At 46.5% G+C, this 19,244-nt stretch overlaps 1 protein-coding gene and 2 long non-coding RNA genes across 9 annotated transcripts in view; 2 read left to right on the forward strand and 1 right to left on the reverse strand.

The window, feature by feature from the left end:
* The first annotated feature begins 881 nt into the window (after positions 1 to 881).
* Positions 882 to 4,919, forward strand: LOC148644232 (uncharacterized). 4 transcript variants are annotated; one of them, XR_015928688.1, is made up of 4 exons: positions 882 to 1,276; positions 2,649 to 2,783; positions 3,810 to 3,971; positions 4,567 to 4,919. It is a non-coding gene; the product is annotated as an uncharacterized LOC148644232 (long non-coding RNA). The 4 variants fall into 4 exon arrangements; XR_015928687.1 differs by lacking the exon at positions 882 to 1,276 and adding an exon at positions 1,285 to 1,996 and having other exon boundaries at positions 2,358 to 2,783; XR_015928689.1 differs by lacking the exon at positions 882 to 1,276 and having other exon boundaries at positions 1,285 to 2,783; positions 4,079 to 4,919.
* LOC148644233 (uncharacterized) lies at positions 4,537 to 7,704 on the reverse strand. Its single transcript, XR_015928690.1, has 2 exons — positions 7,587 to 7,704; positions 4,537 to 6,945 (listed from the first exon to the last, which is right to left on the reverse strand). It is a non-coding gene; the product is annotated as an uncharacterized LOC148644233 (long non-coding RNA).
* An 8,549-nt stretch (positions 7,705 to 16,253) lies between these two features.
* Positions 16,254 to 19,244, forward strand: part of LOC148644234 (heterogeneous nuclear ribonucleoprotein C) — a 67,888-nt gene continuing 64,897 nt past the window's right edge. For 2 of the 4 annotated variants that reach the window (XM_088613488.1, XM_088613491.1), the window contains exon 1: positions 18,371 to 18,577. In XM_088613488.1, the coding sequence (XP_088469614.1) occupies positions 18,541 to 18,577 (37 nt within the window). In that variant the 5' untranslated portion in view covers positions 18,371 to 18,540. Of the gene's footprint in view, positions 16,806 to 18,368; positions 18,578 to 19,244 lie in introns of those variants that run through there. The other 2 variants (XM_088613489.1, XM_088613487.1) reach the window with 2 other exon arrangements.

Genomic DNA, 19,244 nt, shown 5'->3' on the forward strand with positions numbered 1-19,244 from the left:
ATGAGTACACCAGCCTCTTTCCTGTTCTCCGGAAAGTTCAGGTGCTGGGGTAGCATTCCGACTAGAGACTTCAAACTTCTTCTAAAGAAATGGGGTTAACAAAAACCAGAGGAAATCTCCTTGTTGTCTCTGCATTGCTGTAAACTGTAGATAATAAAAAACCAGTACCATATAGATTATTTCCCCAAATCAATTATACTCCTTACTCCAGGAGTCTTGTTTTTCCCCCCCTGATAAATCCTTATCTCACTCACTGTGCCAGTTTTCCAGATAGAAAATAACAAATTACTGCAGATAATACTCAGACTAGACTGCTTTGCATTGGGCTGTTGCCTGCATTGTCTGAGGTACTATTTGGCAGGGCTTAACTCCGAGTACAGTGTGCAGAGTTTCTCTCATCTTCCCATACAATCACTGCTTCTCTCCATTATGCTCCGAGATTTCATTAATTTCAGCTGCGATTACTACAGCACCAGTTCACACTGCATTAAGGAGTAAATGGATTTGATTGCGCTCTCTATGTAAGATAAAAAGATGAGTTTTCTGGCTTTATAGCACAGTGCCAGAGTTTTAAATAGTTTACATGTAAATGGTATCGATAAATTTAAAAAAATGATTGATGATCTTCCTTTGAGCAATATTATTGGATTTCTTGTGCATTTGCAACAATTCATGATGAAGAGCATTACGCCGACCCGGAGTTTTGCATTTTTTATACTTTGCAAAATTGGCCAAAAAAAAAAGTGTGTGTGTGTGTGGGGGGGGGGGGGCAGGCTTTAAAGTGAGTTTCCGATTGCTGGGTTTTTATTTTAGAAACGCTCGTTTCGCTCAGATACTCATCTGAATATGCAGCTACCGAGTGAGACAGGGGGGCAGCGCGGAGCAGGGTGTCCCGCCGAGCTGGGTGAATTCCCGGCGGTCTGCAGGCTGGAGCCGGGGCGGGGCGGTCTGCTGACAAACCCCCCCGGTTCGCAGGGAACCACGGGCAGTTTCCATGACAAAGGCGGCTAATGCAACTGTCACCTCTCCCCCGTAACACTGTAATCCGCAGCGCGGAGCTTCCTTATCAGGCGAGCCGGGGAGCGCAGCGAACAGCCCGGCCCGCTAGATTACCGCAATCAGCGCTTCTATTGTGCCGCCGGCTGGCCGCTCGGTGCCGGAGAGGCGGCGGTGCTGGTGCAGCCCCTCCCGACACCCCGCCGAGCAGGCGGCCGGAATCGGGCCGAGGAGGAGGGAGCGCTGGTGGGGGGCTGCTGTGCGATTCATCTCGGCCGGGGTTGGAATGCGTAACCAAGCACTTTTTTCCTAACGTACAATAATCATCGATGACCTCTTTTTTGAACACCTCCGCCGTTAGACGCGTTTAATTTGTTTGCACGTATTTGTTTAATGCTACTAAAAACAAAAAAATAACCAACTTGAGCGGGAGATGATGGTGTGTTTGCTAGTGTTTACATTTTAAGTCAATATGATCGTTGTAAATTTCACAGTAAATTGATTAATAAGTCCGCATTGCCACACGAAATATTTTGGTTTTGAATGCTGTTTTTTTTTTATTTGAATCCAGTTGTAGGCATAAGCAGTATCCCTGTATACGCGTCCGGCCTGCGCCTCCAAACCAGTCTCTTCTTGATTTTGATTTATATTAACAGATTCAATTATCATTCCCGAGCTTCAGCCTGACTAGTTCAATCTAATATCTCTCCTCAGGAGCTGGGGAGGAGGGGGTGTCTGCTAATCCACCCTGATGTATCTTGACACTTCATTCAATCTGAACATCCTTCATGCTCATATCCGCTCGGCCAGATCGCTGTCATCTCCGGCTGCTGTGCTGGAGTTTCTTTGATTTAATTCATTTTTTTCCCTCTAAAAAAACGAAACACCCTTCCTCATATTTGAAAGTCAGAGCATCTTTTTAACAACTGTGGCTGAAGAGAGGAGAGCTTTTGAATGCGCTGAAGACAGCGCGTCAGAATGACCCGTCAGGTTGCCCTGTGTGAGTAAATGTCTGACGTGCTCAATGACTTGTGTGGCACCTACTCTGCCTTGACAGTCAGACCGGCGTTGCAAGACTCTGTCATCTGCACACCTGTAGAAATGAGACGATAAAGACTTTTACTGACTGAACACTTTCACCCGCCCTCATCATGCTAAATGCATGAGACGCTGTTGGTTGTTGAGCCATTCATGACAGAGTACAGTACGTTAACTCATGAAATGGGAAAACATGGTGCCCTTTGGTTTGTGACAGGAAGGGATGGAATATTCATCTTTTGTACAGAACATTCATTTTTTATCTTGTCTTTCAGTGTTAGTTTCGGTAGCTGTAATGTAGTCATTGTCCTGTATTCCCATAGATTACAAGGGCATTGATACAGTCAACACGGACGATTTCTGCAGAAGGAACAGTGAAACACAAACCAGTGGGAACGGCGTGGAAATGCAGTTAAAAGAGGAATTTCTTTACCCAAAGAGAAGTGGGAGTGTGGAACAAGCTGCCACTATTTACTGTACATTATTACTGTCTGGCCACATTATTGAAGCCAATACCCTAGGGTTGTCTGGATGAGATATTTGGGTCAATTGTCTACTGTTCTTATATGCTTTTATGTTCCTGTATACTCTTGTAACCACTTTATCTATTTCAGGGTTGCCGGGGAGCTGGAGCCTATTCCAGCAAGCACTGGGCATAATGCAGGGTACAACCTCGATGAGACGCCAGTCCCTCACAGGGCACACAGACACACCAGGACCGATTTTCTCAGAAGCCCAGTAAGCTACCGGTATGTCTTCACACTGTGGGACCATGCAAACTCCACACAGACAGCACCCCCAGGTCCAGATTTGAACCCAGTCCTGTGAGGCAGCAATGCCACCGCTCCACCCAACACATATTACAGCAAACTCATGTCTGTTTCACAATGCGACAGAAACAGAGTGATTAATTCATTTGCGTTCTTTGCTCGAAAGCGGGGAAGAAAGCGTGGCGGGGCGCTGTGAGCTGGAGCACATCTCCAAGACCGCGTCCGAAGGGCTCCCTGATATCGTACCAGGAGCGGGCCGAGCCGCTGCTCTCCGTACCCGGCCTGCCTTCCAAAGACAGCTCAGGTCTCGCTGTGGGGCGCAGTGGCCTCAGGGCTCCAGCACTGTCTGGGGCTGCTGGGGGAGAGAGATCCTGGAGCGCCGCTGCCGTGTTGAACTGTGTGCGCTCCAGGAACGGGCTGATCTTCTAGCACCGGGCCGCGGGGCTGCGAGGCTCTCTACCAGACAACCGGCGAGGGGAGGGGAGCCGCCGCCTCCGGCACAGGGCAGTCTCAGCGACGGCCTGGCTCTTCCATAGCTTCCTCCTGATAAGACCTTGTAAACCGAGGATTAGAGCCGGGGGGGGAGGGGAGGGAAGGAGCAGAATTAGCTGCTATTGTCATGCTAATGGCAGCGACATTTTTCACTTTCGTCAGACACGGGCACCGTATTGTGCGGCAAAGGGGAATGCAATTTCTTGGCTCCTCGTGATTGTAAGGGGGATGACAATTAGAAACCTCTTTGAAAACGCGTGTCTCTAAATGGCTTTCCATTCGCACAAGGAGAGGGGGCCGTGAACCAATTAATTTGTGCATAGATGTGGTGCTCTTAGGAAGAGCAGAGTCCTGTTATTTAAAAACCTCATGTTGTTATTTAACATGTGCCACATTCATACAGTCACACATTCAGTGCCTCCTCATTCACCTTGAACACCACTCTGCCAGATTGTGGCCTTTTTCTTCAGGTCTTCATTTGATTAGAGCAGACTCAACACAAACTTCTCTCAGCCCCCGGCAGGAATCGTCTGTTGTGTGCTAAGAAGAACTTCAGATCATCCCCCCCATTCGCCCCGTACATCATCGACACGCAGATTTGCACACCGGTGCCGCTCACTCTCACCACAAGGAGAAGCTGGGGCAGGACTGGCATGTCATGAGGCCACGTCTCGGGTAGGTCATGCAAGGTCACCCAAGAGGTGAACTCTGGGAAAGGGGATTGTGGGAAGGCAGTGTTCTCCATTGGGCATCTCACTGCTTCCAGTCTCCTTTGACCACAGAACAGGACTATTAACCAACCAAGGAAGCTGAACTCGAGCCACCCAGGTGTCTGGCAAGGAAGAAATCACCGCCAAGCCACTGACAACGCCCTGTATTGGATAATATATCCTAGAAATGGCAGAAGTGTTACAAGGAAGACCTTGACATAAACCAATCTCCACCGTTTTAAGGCAATCTACTAATTATACTTGAAGGAGCAAGAAATATATTCACAGGTCATGAACAAAACACACCCAGCTGTTGCTGAAGACAGGGGTAGTACCCATAGACTCGACATTTTTAGAAGGGAAGTCATTGAAAACACAAATTTCTTTACTGATTTTTGATCAGTGAGTGAGAACATGTTCTGGGAAACAAAGTGGCGCAGCTGCAGTACAGGTCATTTACATATCACAGACATTGTGGGGAAGCAGTAAAAACAGGATCCTACAAAAGAAGTGTCCTACATTGATAGGCTAAAAATAACAACCTTTTTAATCTTGAACAGAAAAGACTACAAGGAGACCTGATACAAATGTTTCTCACAAGCACCGGCAACGACAACCCAGAGGACTCCTCCGGAACACACGACGACACAGAAACCAGAGGACAGAGGCAGGAGCTACGTAGAAATGCATTTGAAACTGAGAACAGGAGGCTTTTCTTGGAGGTGGAGGTAGAGCACAAGCTGCCTGCCTGTGTTGTTGATGCAGATACCCCGGATTCTTTTAAGAAATTCCTGAATGAATCCTCAGATCGGTTAGCTACAAGCAAAGGGGCTTGAGGGACCAGATGGCCAACTCTCGTTTGTAACTTTTCTGAAATCCCAGTGAAATGAGGCTATTTAAGATAAATAAAGATTACAAGTAAGATAATAAAATTCAATTGAAAAGAATAATCATCTGTTTTGGTTTGGAAAAACCTGATTCCTTACCCCACAACTGCTCTGAGTAGGGTCAGGGGTAGAGTTAAGGTGAGCTGTTATGAACAGCTTCTATGTCACCTTTATTCAAATTGAAAATCCCCAGATCACAACCCACATCGTAAGTGCCATCAGCAAACAGTGTGTTTTACTTCTGAATAGTTGAATACTGACTTGAGCTCCCCTTGTGGGGATGGAGAGTGAGATTTAGTCAAAAATGAAGACAAAAATATCAGAGATATCAATATCCTTCTCCTGGAGCACAGAAGCCAAAAGAGCTTTGAATCTCCCAGCGTTCAGCATGTTGACGTTGCTCGGCCTGCGACTTTACTCCTCGCATTAGTGCGGGGTCTTGAAAGCCCCCCCAGTGCCACAGAGCTCCCAGGCACTGAGGTCGTGGAGCTTCTCCTACCGCACGACAAGATCGGGGGGAACACCGCACTCCGCCATCTCCTGCCTCGGATGCCTGCTCACACTGGTACCTCGGTGCACAGTGCAAAATGCTACAAAATGTGAAATAACTAGACCCAAAATACAGTCATATAGAGAAAGGTACAATGCTGTATTGAGGGAAGGGTTTACCTTAATTTCCTGTCCATTTTCAGGCAAAGGAGCCCATCTTTGTGAACATGTGCAATATGTTATGAACTCTTCTATTTCCAAAAAAGCCACCTTACTGTCACCCACAGCACTGCAGGGCTGAGAGCCCTCACACAGCAGAAAAGCACCGTGCAGCACCTGCTGTGAAGCAGCAGAAGGATTAGAAGAAAAAACAAAAGTATAGACAAAGTTTCTGAATGCACACGGTATGTATTAGACAGAGGCAACACCAGTCTTCAAGGTCTGTTCTGGTTGTACAGCAGCTGCTTCAGACCAAGAAAAAAAAAACATTTCATGGTACAAGTTATCTAAATAAGTAGTTAATTAAGAAATTAGGATTGGAGTTATAATTAAAATGAGAAGACCCTCTAGCTCTGAGCTACCCTTCTTAATATATCTCTACTGCAATATACTGCATAATGCTTTTATTAACTAGCTAAATACATCAAATGTGAATTAACTGCCGGTTGTTAAAATGCAAATACTTTGAGGACTTGTCATTGAGGCTACTGTTAGAATACACATGTACTGTGTTCAAGTGGGGAGCTGTCAGCTGCAAAGGAACTAGGAAAGGTTCATTCCACACTGGGAAATAGAAAAGAAAAACGACTGGGCTGTGGAGTTGAGCCGTCTTCAGGCTTATGATGTAGCGATGTAGTTTGCTACATATTGAAATGAGCCCCGAGTAACTAGTTTCTCAGAACAGCGGACGTATATTTAAGCGAGAGCTAAATTGTCTCAGTATGGCTGTTATTTATGTCCAAGGTGGGGCCATCTGCTTCCTCTGCTGGCGTTAGTGGCCCCTCCTCCACCGCGGCAGCGTTTCCCAGCCCTGCTCCCGGAGAACCTGTCTCTGCTGGTCTTCACTCTCCAGTGCTGCCCGAGGGCTTCCTGGAACCGCCCGCGCAGATCCACCTTGATTGCTCCGTCCCGAGTGTCAGAAATACCCAACTTATAGAGGGAACAAGGAGGGACAGGAGAAGAGAAAAAGAAGGAGAAACGAGTGCCGCTGGAGGGTCTTCCCCTTGCGGGGGTCTGCTCGTCCCTCCCGCCGGTGCCCGGTCGCGAAGGCAACGCGTCGCCCTTCCTGCAGGACTCCGCCTCCACACTGGACACGCCCCAGCACAGGGCCACACTTTTTTTTTTAATGTGACCCCTAAAAAATCTGAATTCGATGGACTTGTTACTAAGATCTCGGGCAGAACGAACAGCAGAAGACACGGTGGTCCTCCGGGAGCAGAGATGGAAGCCATTACAGAATTCACTTCTCCACCACGCTGTCATAATGCAGCTCTTTGAACAGGTATCCAACTTCAGCAGTATCCTGTGCAGGCATACACTTGAAATGGAAGGGTACAAATGCACCTGTCAACATTTAAAACAAATTAATATATTCAATATCCAGTCATTCTCTAACTGTTGTATCTTGCCCAGGGCTGCGGAAAAACCGAAGTCTATCCCAGCAAGCACCAGGCGCAAGGCGAGGTGCACCTTGTACAAGACTGCAGTCTATCACATACAGTATATATCAAATATAAATTTAAAAAGCTAATTACAACTCCTAGAAGGTTGCGCTACGGTACACTCAGGTGTCCGGTTAATTGCATCTGCTTGTACGCGTGAAACGGTTTACTTCTCTCCTGGATCTGATAGATTGCTCCCCAACACATTAATTCTTTTCCTCTTTTTTCACTCTATTATGTATTCTAATTTTTAGCTGCTTCCATTATAAGTAGCTAGTTGTTGCATCAGTTTGCAAGATTGAATCTGATAACACTTAATGAAAAACGGTACAATGAGAGACAGGCTTGTCCCGGCTGCCTATCGACTCTAGATTCTTATTCTAAAAGAAGGCAAGTTTAGCGGACACATTTCACTGTCGAAAAAAAGTTAACGTGTATTTTTTTCTACGGCAAATCTTTATAGGTATCTCAAATAACAGGTCAATCTATGAGCTCGAGCTGAGATCCGTTGAAAAGTCGGAAGTCTCGGGTCTGCTATCTCACCGTTCATTAGCTCTTGATGTGCGCAAACAAGAGGTCATCAGCCGCGCAAGAGTGGACGAGATTGTACAGATTCACTACCAGCTTCAGTGACGGTAGCTGTGCTCACCCCGGGTTCTGGCCAGGTGACCCAGGCCAGCCTGCCAGAGATGGTTTCACATCGAAACTGCTGCGTTCCCGGTCTGAAAAAGACGACAGCGCCTGAATCTGAAACAGCGATACACTCATTTATTCTTTCACTTTCATTCTACCCCAAAAAAAAAGTATTTCACGCTAAGCAACTTTGTGTAATTATTGTATTTCCCCTCATTAAGAAGACTGCCTCACAGCGATGCTGTTTTTGAGCTGGGGGGAGTCGAGACTGGCGCTCCTCATGTGTGGGACTCTTGAACGGAGGGAATTGCACAGCAAGCCCAGTAACACTGGCAGCGCGACGAGACAGTCGGGACGCCCCGTTTCCTCTCTGCAAAGTGCGGTTCTGTTAAATGTTTTGAATTTGATTTTAAGAGAGGGTCGGAGGGAACATTTGTACGAGCATGTGTGTGTGTAGGGGAACGGGGAAATAAGGGTGTAGAAATAAATAAATAAACGAGCCTCTCAAGGACGTCATATCTTAATTAAAAATGACAGCTTTAATTAAAATGTAATCATTTTATTCGTTTTCTAATTAAAACGGAGGCAGCTGATAGTTTGTCTCATTAACTTCAAAGAGTGCAGCAACTCGGCTGCTGGTTTTATCAGGAAGGATAATAGCTGAGGAATTCTCTGAGCAGAACCGCGGAGGAGGAGAGTGAGGGTTTTATCAGCCGGAGCTCAGCTTCCCAGCAGCGCAGTAGAGTTGGACTGTGAGAAACCGGGTTGTTCCTTCCCTCTCCCTCAGTGGCGGTGGCAATAGCGAGTCTTTATTCTCCCACAGCGACACAGGAAACAGCATCCGAAACTTTATGACTTCCTTTACCATGGTAATGAAACAAGACTTAAAATAGCATAGAATAATCTGTGACTGAACAACCTAACTGTGAGTAAAGGGGTGGTTACAGTTTTAAAAAAATATCACCATATCATAGTGACAGCAGCCATATCACCTTGCAGCTCACCACTGGCAGCCCACTGAAGCTCAGCAGGTGTGAGCCTGGTCAGTACCTGGATAGGAGACTCCTGGGAAAAACTAAGTTTTCTGCTGGAAGAGGTGTTAGTGGGGCCAGTAGGGGGTGCTCACCCTGCAGTCTGTGTGGATCCTAATGCCCCAGTATAGTGATGGAGACACTATACTGTAAAAAGCTTGTGTCCTCTGGATGAAACATTAAACTGAAGTCCTGACTCTCTGTGGTCATTAAGTGTCCCAGGGTGTTTCTTGAAAAGAGAAGGGGTGCTACCCTGGTGTCCTGACCTTTATCAGTCATGGCCTCCTAATGATCCCCATCCCTGAACTGGCTTCATCACTCTGTACTCTACTGAGAGCTGGTGTGTGGGGAGTGTACTGGCGCACTCTGGCTGCCGTCACATCATCGAGGTGGGGCTACACACTGGTGGTGGTGGAGAATCCCCATTCCCTGTAAAGCGCTTTGAGTGGAGCATAGGTAATAATAATAATAATAATAATAATAATAATTATTATTATTATTATTATTATTTACAAAAGAAGTAGCTATCCAGGGAGCTTACCACATACAGTTCTGAATCAGGCTTTTGAGAAAACCCAAGCTGTGTGGAACAGCTCACAGACAGTTCCAAAGACTAATTGCTAGATTATGAGCACTAGGTTAAGTACCCAGCCACTGCTGGTCCGTGACAAACAGATCCCAAGTGCATCTGAATGAGGAACAAATCCAGTAGCAGACAGCTGGAGCTAATCTTATACAATAAAAGTCTCCACTCGGGACAAATCTGCTCTCTAACCTACAGCTAAACTGAAGGGAACTTTAAACTGAAAGAAACACGAGACGATACAACAAGGGAAGGGTTTCTTTTGTGTAGTGACCACCACAAAAAGGACAGAAACGTTTCCACAATATACCAACACAGCCTCCTTTCCTAAACTGAAATTTGGCCTCTGCAGATCTAAAAATATCTGGATATCTGTTTCTTGAGGAGCAGCGCTGGACGTGTGGCCCATATAAGACACGACGAATGAAGCTTAATTCCATGCTGAAACGTCAGGAGAAGAAACACAACGTTTCTGCTGTTGAGTCTTCTTCAGGGATCGCCTCACTCCGCTCTGTGTTTCGTCTTGCCCTTCGCCCCTAACCTTCACTCGCTCGTTTGCAGCCAACACGTGCTGATGCAGCATTCGAACCTGAGTGAGATCATTCCCACTGTGACTGTCCAGGCACGAAAGAGAGATGGATGAAGGTACATCAATACTCTTGTGCAGCAGTCATTCACACCACCTATCGGCTCACAGTTTCCATCTTTCACACAGGTCTCCCCTCATCACACACCTCTCACTCACAGAGGGGACTAATGTAACTGTGTGCAGCCTCCTGTACCTCAGTCTAGGCCTGAGCAGCTACAGCCTACTCTAGCATCTCTGGATCCTTGATACAGCCCTGTCATCTAACAGCAGGGCAGCTAGATTTGATATCCAAGATTTGTCAGTGTTTGGTGCGATGTGACATTTACCGCGTTTGTTTTTTTTTTTCCAAAAAATGTACAAAGGCTTTAAAATATCTTTAATATTTCAGATAATATAAGAGTTACGTCAGTATCACTGAGATAAGGCAGCAGGCTGGCACCTTGTTTAGCATTGCTGCCCCTCTGAACTGGGGCCCTGGGTTCAATTCTGGACCTGGGGTGCTGTCTGTGTGGAGTTTTCATCTTCTGCCTGTATTCCTGTGGGTTTTACTCCGGGTGCTCCGGTTTCCTCCTGCCGTTCTAGGACATACTGGGGGGTTCAAGTAATTAGCCTCTGAGAGGCGTGTGTGTCTGCCTGGTCTGTGATGGACTGGAGTCCTGTCCAGGCTGTACCCCACCTCATGCCCCTTGCTTGCTGGGATCGGCTCTGGCTCATCCGCGACCTGGAATCGGATGAAGTGGGTAGAAAACGGGATGTATGGATGGTTCACTCACAAAATAATAATCAAAAGTCATCCTAAAATCTGAATTACGCCGGGCACGTGTGCAATTGGAAAGAAACTATTCCAGACTGCATATTCAATGTGGTAGCCTGTATTGACAGAAATATCAGGCCACAGATGAGCTGCAGTCCGGAATAATAAGAGCTCTGTCCTGCAGGGATGGATGATTGCATGGCTTTGTGTTAAAGGGGGGGGGATACGGCTGGGCGGGGGCTGATCAAAATCCTCTGTGGGGTTAGGGGGAGTCTGGAGGGGCCCGGGGCAGTTCTGTCATCTCCCAGCAGGGGGCAGCACTAGGATGAACAGAGGAGCTGCAGGTTGGCTCTGCCTGGTTCAGACAGCCTGCACCACAGGTGGTGTCTTTCAAAGACCTGCTCTGGCTCTGAAGTCACCCACAATCAGGCCTCGGGCCCAGCAGCACACATGCATTGTCAGTGCAAGAAGCACCCCAGAAGAGAGCTGGCTCTTCTTTTCTTCTTTGTTGATCCCAGGAGGAAGGTATTAAAACGCTTGACTTGGTTATTCATTAGTTTTAAGTGAGTCCTCTTCAGACGAGAAGACCTTGGTCTGTAAAAAGAAACATGTCTACACTGATATTCAACTTACTTTTCCTAAAAAGTCTACAAACTCTAGTTGATCTTTCCTAATTATATGATGTAGAAATTTACATGGGAGATTTTTCAAATTGCTCCAGAGGTAAGGTTTCCAAAAGGCATTCCAAAACGTTGAGTGCACAATGGAGGTCACAGGGAAGTAGTAGAAATAAAAGCTATATTCTGTTCTTTGTTTCGGACCAGGTGCCTTGTCAAATTACGTGGAGTTTGTTTTGGTGTTGCTGCTGGAGAATATTGCTGTTTCTTTTCTGAGAATGTTAAAGAATAAACTCTGAGACTGTAAGGGCAGGACTCCTGCACCATGTCCACCTCAGCAGCACACAAACCCGGAAAGTGTGGCTGTCAGCTTCTTTTTCCAGCACCAAGCCAGAATCAATTGGCTGCAAGCACGATTATTAGGATGGGATCTGTGGCAGATTAAAGACCCCTTTGTTTTATTGAAGTCATACTCCCTTCAATTTGGATATAACACACGAGACAATGCTGAAAATCGAAGGGGTGTGCTGCTCATTTCAAATACTGATCATCAGGCAGGCAGCTGTGTCCACTCTGTATCTGACCTATTTAAATGTTGCCTCCCTGTTTAAAACTGTACATCCATCCATTTTCTTACTGCTGTATCCAATGCAGGGTCACAGGGATCAAAGCAATGGGACACACACTCACACACTACAGCACATGAAGTGTGTCTTAGAACTGCAGGAGGAAACCAGAGCACGTGCAGTAAACCCACAGGAACACAGGCAGAACATGCAAACTCCACACAGTCAGCACCCCAGGACCAGAATTGAACCCAGGGCCCCAACACTGCAAGGCAGCAATACGCCACTGTGCCACCCAGCTGTGGTCCAATAAAGAGGATATGCAGACCTGGAGTAGGCAGTGAAAAGAGTTCATTATTTGTGGACACTCATACAACAGAGGCATAAGCTCTTCTAGACCATGAGGGAAATGGAAAAACGCAACACAGGATATTGCTTAAACAATCAATTAAAATGATGTTGTCACAGCAACAAGCACAATCATTAACTCATACCTCTGCCAGTCTGTAAACAATATTTTCTCAAATTTATAATTGTGACCATGAGGAATCTCTTTGTTTTTTACAAGGATGTCAAAAGAGAATATTTTCCTTGTGTATCTGCAGAAATTTATTTTTAGGTCTACGTCCTGGGTACTATACAGGACATAAAGGTATTTGAATAGAAACATCATAAATTACTATGTGTTTTATATTCAGAAATACATTCAACTTTTGTGTGTGTGCCTTTTTTAAAGAGAGTGAAACCTTTGGTGGAACAGAAAGAAATGATTTTTTTTACATCTCAGGAGAAGATAATTACTTTTTAATGGCAGCAGCAAATTGGACTGATAAGGAGCCAAATTTTTTTCCACCCACTTTGGAAAACAATTTTCCCGCTGATTATATTAGAGGGCTGAGGGTCTGTCCTCTAATGAGATAGCGGCGGTGTCCTTCTGAAGGAAAATCTGAATGCAGGATCAGATAATTAAGGCACGACTGAGAATTAAACCTATTTTGTTTTTTAAGGCTAAGCCCCTGCTTCACTGTTACCTCTGTTTCAATTTCATAATTAAAAAAACCATTAACTACAGAGATAGTTCATCTACAGAGATATTGCTATGTGAATGTAGGTACTTATTCTGTATTTATTACTTTAAAAGCTTTGAGGAAAGAAGGATTTAAAAGATGTCAACATTCCCGAAGAAGAAAGCCCTCTTGCCCTCTTACATCTGTGGCTCACCTGAACCGTGTTCCAGAGCAGGAAGAAAGGTACCACTGTGACGTTCTCTAGCAGGTGTTTCAAATTTCAGGTAGGTAACTCCAAGGTCTTTGACTGCCTCAAGGGCTGGGCTCATCATGCTCAACAGCGCTCAGGTTGCCACATTTGTGAAACTGGTGTTGGGAGCCTATGAGTGTCACCTCATCTCATCTCTTTGCCACCAAAATCTGTGTACCTGAGTCTCAATATCGGACAGGTGTCTTTATAGCGCAGACAGTAGCGGTAGTCGCTGATCTGGTGTAAATAAGTATCATCAGCACAGCAGTAAAACCCAAGTGCGTTAGGGTAAATAATCTCCCCAAGAGGCATTGTACCGCATATGACCAATAGCAGGAGGTCCCAGCAGAGACCTCTGTGGAACACCCCGAGTATGTGGGATGGCAACAGATTTACAATTGTGAAGATTTATTAATTGGCTCCTAGTAGCCTAAGCAAGCAAGAAAGACAGGCACCAGTGATCTCTGGGTAGTGTCCTCTATAACCCAGTAGGATGCTGTGATTGACAGTATCAGAAGCTGCACTTCTTCCAAAAGAAGAAGAATATCCAGGTGCCCAGAGTGAGAAGTCATCATTAACTACTTTAACAAGGGCTGTTCAGCGCTGTGTCTCTCTGTAAGCACCAACTGAGTCAGTTCAAAGAGCTCATTAGGTGCAAGATGAGATTGTAATTGAGCTGCCAGTGCCTGTTCCAGACTTTCAGTGAGGAAAGGGAAATTGGAAATAGGACACTAGTTGTCAAGTACTTGGGGGTCTAGACTTTGTATTCCTCACACAGGAGGGATAGCAGCCGCCCTTAAGAAGGGAATTTTAAGACAATGAGACCAGATTTCAGGGACTCTGATGAGGTTATTATAAAAACAAAGAGCAGATAAGCTGGCATTGAGCAGAGGCATAGGAATAGGAGAGTTCTGAAACTTAAGGAGGCATCACTATAATGAATAAATAGTGAATTGTACACAAAGCTGAGTTATCTCTTTGCTATATTGAATATTAAATATTCAATATTAAATTGCATCTCCCTGCACACAGCAGAGAGTACTCAAGGTATTACAATTTATGGCAAACGAACGATAAGCAGCAACAACTTCTAGTGGAAATGGTCACTCAGATAAAAAGGTATGACTGGTGTATCAGTCCCCACAATTCTTGTTTGATCTGATCCTGGACTCCACTGCCTGCTGGTTAGTTAACACTCTGGTTCTGGAAAGGTATCGGCCTCTGTCAGCCAGCTTCTCCTCAGTCTGAATTCACTTGTGTCAGAGTTGATACCACATATGGCAATAGCAGCCTGAGCCCAGCATCTAAAGCTTCAGTGTGCAGCTGAATTTGGATGCTGCGTTTGGAGATAACTGGACCCCTTCACACAACGTGTATGCCAAAAAAAAAGAAAGAAAGTGGCTATGATAATGTATGAGCTTTGAGTTTCCGGCGAAGCATGTGCAATTGTGATGTGCAGCAGTGCAGTTAAAGTGAAGATTAATATGTCAGGCTGGAGTAATACCTCTGTGGACATGTGCCGGTGTGTCTGCGGCTCTGCTGGCATGGAGCTGGGGCTGTTGGCAGGGAGACGGGCTGGCTGGCTGGCTGCTGACAGCCCCTGCCATTGGAACTGATTTCCCTGCTGATGAGGATGGATCTCTCCCGAGCAGGAGGGTGATATTCCGTTTGCACCCAGCGTCCCCTCCCTGCTCCGCTCCGCTCCCCGCCCTCGCTCTTCGACTGGCCTTCCCAAGAAATCCGCTCGGTTTCCCCGGATAGATCTCCCCCGGAGATAACTCGCTGAAATAAGTAACGGCCACAGATTCATCCCCAGCAGTGCACCAGCGGCACCTGAATATCTTAGGCGCCGTCTGGAGTTCTGCCTCAGAGTGCGTGTGAGGTTGGGGATCGACTGGGTTCATTGTAAGAGCTGAGGCAGGACGAGAGTTAGGCTCGATTAGTGTGATTAACTTCAGGATGAACAAACAGTACATGTTATTCCTCTGATGATCGCCTGGATGTTATAACAATAACAAATTGCATTTACTATAGATAACACTCTAATACCACTTCAGCAAGACATCCATCCATTTTCTTCACCCAGTTCAGGGTTGCAAGAGAGCTAGGGCACAAGGCAAGCTACAGACTGCAAAGGAACAAGTAATAGGTTTATTCCATGCTGAAAAAAAGAAGAAAGAGAACACAACGTTCACAACACAACGCAGCTACCCACCTGAACTACTACAAGCTACAGACTGGATGGGATGCCAGTCCACCACAGGGCAGACACACTCACACCAGGGCCAGTTGTCCCAGAAGCCAATAAACCTACCACTACTGTATCTCTTTGGAACGTGGCAGGAAACCTATAAAAATGCAGGGAAAACATTCAAACTCCACACAGTCAGCACCCCCGGTCTGGAATCAAACCCAGGGCCCCAGTGCTACAAGGCAGCAATGCTGAGCACTGCAACACTGCGCTGCAAAATGGCGAGCCACTGAATCCATTAACATGGGGCTTGGATTGATTTGGATGATTGGAGCACCTTCAATAAAGAATTCAGGTTTCAGATGCCAGCTGCTCTTAATGCTACACTGTGTTGTTTTAGAATTCTTGGTGGAAGATCATTTGGGATTGTTGACTGCTGTCAAAAGATAAAGGGGTCACCTGAACACTTGCATAGGGCATTCACAGGAGTTTTAGATTGCTTTACCTTCACCTGTGCCTGGTTCTGACATTTTAGCTGTGCCTTATTTGGAGACAGAGAGAGTGAACACGTTTTGCTACAAAGAAAATGCGAGTCGTTCTGTTTCGAGTTCTCCCTCCTTTGCGGGTTGAACTAAACGTTTTGATTTTCGTCTTCTTTTGAAATCCCGTGTCGGCCCTGTGTCGAATTGGCGAAAACTTTTAATTGTGCGCCGCGGCGGAGAGATGGGATCGAGGGGATCTGTTTATTTTTAATTAAGAAGGAAAACGAGGCCGCGTTCTTCCTGCTGGTTTTGTGTGCAAGGATTTTCAATAGCTCTAATTTTCGTTTGTTTTTGGTTGCTCACCTGTGAACTAACAAACCGGCTTAATTCGTGTTTTAGCAGTCCTGTCGCGGCGCCGCCAGGTGATTAGTGATTAGCGGTGTTTGTCTCCGCGGTCTATTTTTAGAGTGTCGCTTCAAACAGTCAGGGTAATTACAGCGACTATCATGGCTCTTTCAGAAGATGAGATGGGGTTTATTAATAATACTTTCTTAATTGATTTTCTTTGATTTTACAGCCACGTTACTCACTTTCCAAGAGCTTCGCCGAAACAAAGCAGAATGCCACCTAACATCTCGTCTGCTAACCGTTATTAATGTGGCCTCCCGGGGGCTCGGAATCCACCTAATTGAAAAAGATGGCGAAAAGGGACATAAAGCGTATTTGTAGGCAGCTATGGCGTAAAGACGCGCACGGCTCTCGTCTGAACCATCTGATCCGCCACAAACTTGTCCATAATCTGCATTCCCCGCTCCCCAAGGCCACCAACGCGGTACATAACCTGTCCCAACCAAAATGTACGGGCACTCGTATGAAAATTAATTTTCACGTAAAATCTTCCATGGACCACTCGCGCGTATCACCCACGGCTGCCGAGAGGAGCCCTCTGCACGCAGCCGCACTCGCGCAGCGCGTTTGAAACCCCAGGTACTGCTCCACGCCGGCATGGTCCGCTTTCCACGAGTGTAGGATCCCCGGAATTGCAGGACACTGTAAAACGTAAGGAAACTCTTTAAGATTTTACGACTTGATAACTTCATGATGTGGATTTCCGCGTTACGTGTGCGTCTCTTTCCACAGTAGACTTTGATTGGCATTCCTGAAGAACAATCCATTGTGCTAATGGGAGCAGGGCAAGGAGAAATATTTTAAAAGCTGTAAGAGGGGGTCTTGTCTCAGTACGCTGAGCTCGGCCGCACTGCCGGCGGCGTGGGACGCCTGTCCTCTGGGTCGTGGACCTCTGTCCCACTCCTCGTCGGGCGTGTTCGAGTCTCTGCTAATGGAAGTCGAAAGATCACATTTGCATACCGCAGTTTGGTTTTGTTTTTACATTTCCCCCTGCTTATCCGTTAATTGTTCGAATCGAAAATAATGTGACTTCTGCTAAAATACGACACAAAGTAGTTTTTTTTTCCCCCCAGTATCATATCTTGGGTGTTCAGCGGGAAATGAAATACGCTTTTTGACAATAAAAAACAGTCTGCGTTTAACACCTATACAGCATATTTTTCGATGAGCAGACTGTTTTTCTAGTTTTTTGGAATGCAGTGCTGTAGGATACGGTGTTATTTTACTAAGAATTTGGATTTATTTTGTATGTTTGTTCGCTAATGTGCTACAAAGTTATTAAATTCACAAAATACTGAAAACTGCATCGTGCAACGCTTTAACAGAAGAAAAGCTTTTCTTCTAAAATGACTTCGGATGACTGGTCACTCAGTGTCACGTGACTCGCTGTGGGCTGGGGCAGCGTCCCTGTTGTTTACTCCGATTTCGTGAGTCCTCAACGCTTCGAAAAAGTTTGTTTTTGAGGGAGTAGTGAGAAATTCAAGTAGGGAAAACTATGAACCTTTAACCCATTTTCATCAGTGTGACTCAACAATGCGTCATGTCGGGGAAATTCATTTTGCAGTCAATAAGGAGGCAGATTAATTTCATACTCCTTTTACTATTTTCATGCAAGGTTAGGGATTTTGCAATACGAAAAAAAAACAGTTTTTATTATAGAGGGGCTCCTTTGTTTACTAAGAACGAGTGAAGGCTGTTAAAATGCTCCTCCCTGTTTCTTCTCATTGCTTATAGATTTCTTTTAATTTGCAATGAATTGCTCCTCTGACTTGGGTTATTAGAGCATTGTTGCACTGCTTTCTAAGCAAACAGGTTGCCAGTTTCAAACCATCCCCAGTAGTGCCCAGTCCTTCTGCAGGCCCCTGCTGGATTTCAGTGCAATCCAGGTCCTCAGATCCCATCACTGAGCTGCTCTGCCTCTGCCTGGCCTGCAGTTTTCTCTCGAGATGCTTCTCTTCCTGTTCTGGCTGGGAGAGCCCTCAGCACAGACTGGATTGGATTTCTGTGACGCTCAGGGCTGGATTCCTTCGGCTGCGAGACTCAGCAAGACACTCGGTTCTAAAGCAAATCCAGCAGCACGGTTTCCCTTCCTCACCCCCCTCTCTTGCTTCGGTGGCTCCCTCCCTGCTTGCATTTCGTACAATGGGAGGGCCCTGTTCCCCCCCCTCTGCAGCTGAGAGATGGTACGCCCTGCTGGTACAGTCTTCAGAGCACTGTCATTGATTCAGTAGTAATAGAGCCGTGTGCTCTCTGGGGTAGTTGCTCTCCGTGTGTGTGTGTGATAGCGGAAGAGAAAGGAGAGAGAGAAAGCAGGAGTGAGACTCCAGTTGCCTCCTGTCTCTAGCTCGAGGTGTCTCCAGCTGTCTCTAGTGCTTCCGTCCCTGCTATGACCCTGTTCAAGAGTGAACATCGCAGCCCGAGATGTGAGTATAACATGGTCTCTGCCTCTCTCTCTGTCTCCCGTCATTGTCTCAGTGGATCAAAGCAGCATGGCAGCAGGCACCCCCGGGAAAGCAGTGCCTGACCGGTGGCAGCGCAGCGGGCTGGAAGAGTTCAGCAGTCAGAGAGGGGATGACAGCTCCTCTGCTGTTTACTCGCCTCGCGCTCGTGCAGCGTGCTTTTGGGAAGCAGACAGTCGGCTGTGGTCATGCAGGCAGGGTGGGAGGGATCGGGGGTGCATGGGGAGGGTTCAGACCTCTTAAGTGTCCGATCGCTTTCTCAGTCGCGGGAATCTGTCATTGTCTGGCTAAGTAACCGTGCGCCTGACACGGAGGGCAGGGAGCTGTGCAGGAAGAGTGCAGCTCTCTGGAGCGAGGTCAGACCCACACAGCCCAGGCGCCGGGGAGGAGGTAGTTTTAGACCTGATGGAGTTGGCCGTGTAGTGGCGTAAGATGGTCCTGGATTTTTTTAAGTGGAAACTGGTACTCGCCCAATTACTAAATGCTGTAGCATTTCAGCTGTCACTCCCTGCCTGTTGCCTGAGACAGGGCAAAACTCTTGTGAGCAGCTGGTGCTGGAGATGCTTTTTTCCCCCATTCTCTTCAGCTGTGCAGACAGACAGAGGAATGCACCTTGATCCCTTAATAAAAG

Source organism: Lepisosteus platostomus, chromosome 20 (assembly GCF_059453375.1).
Source record: "Lepisosteus platostomus isolate fLepPlt1 chromosome 20, fLepPlt1.hap1, whole genome shotgun sequence".
NCBI classification, from domain to species: domain Eukaryota; kingdom Metazoa; phylum Chordata; class Actinopteri; order Semionotiformes; family Lepisosteidae; genus Lepisosteus; species Lepisosteus platostomus.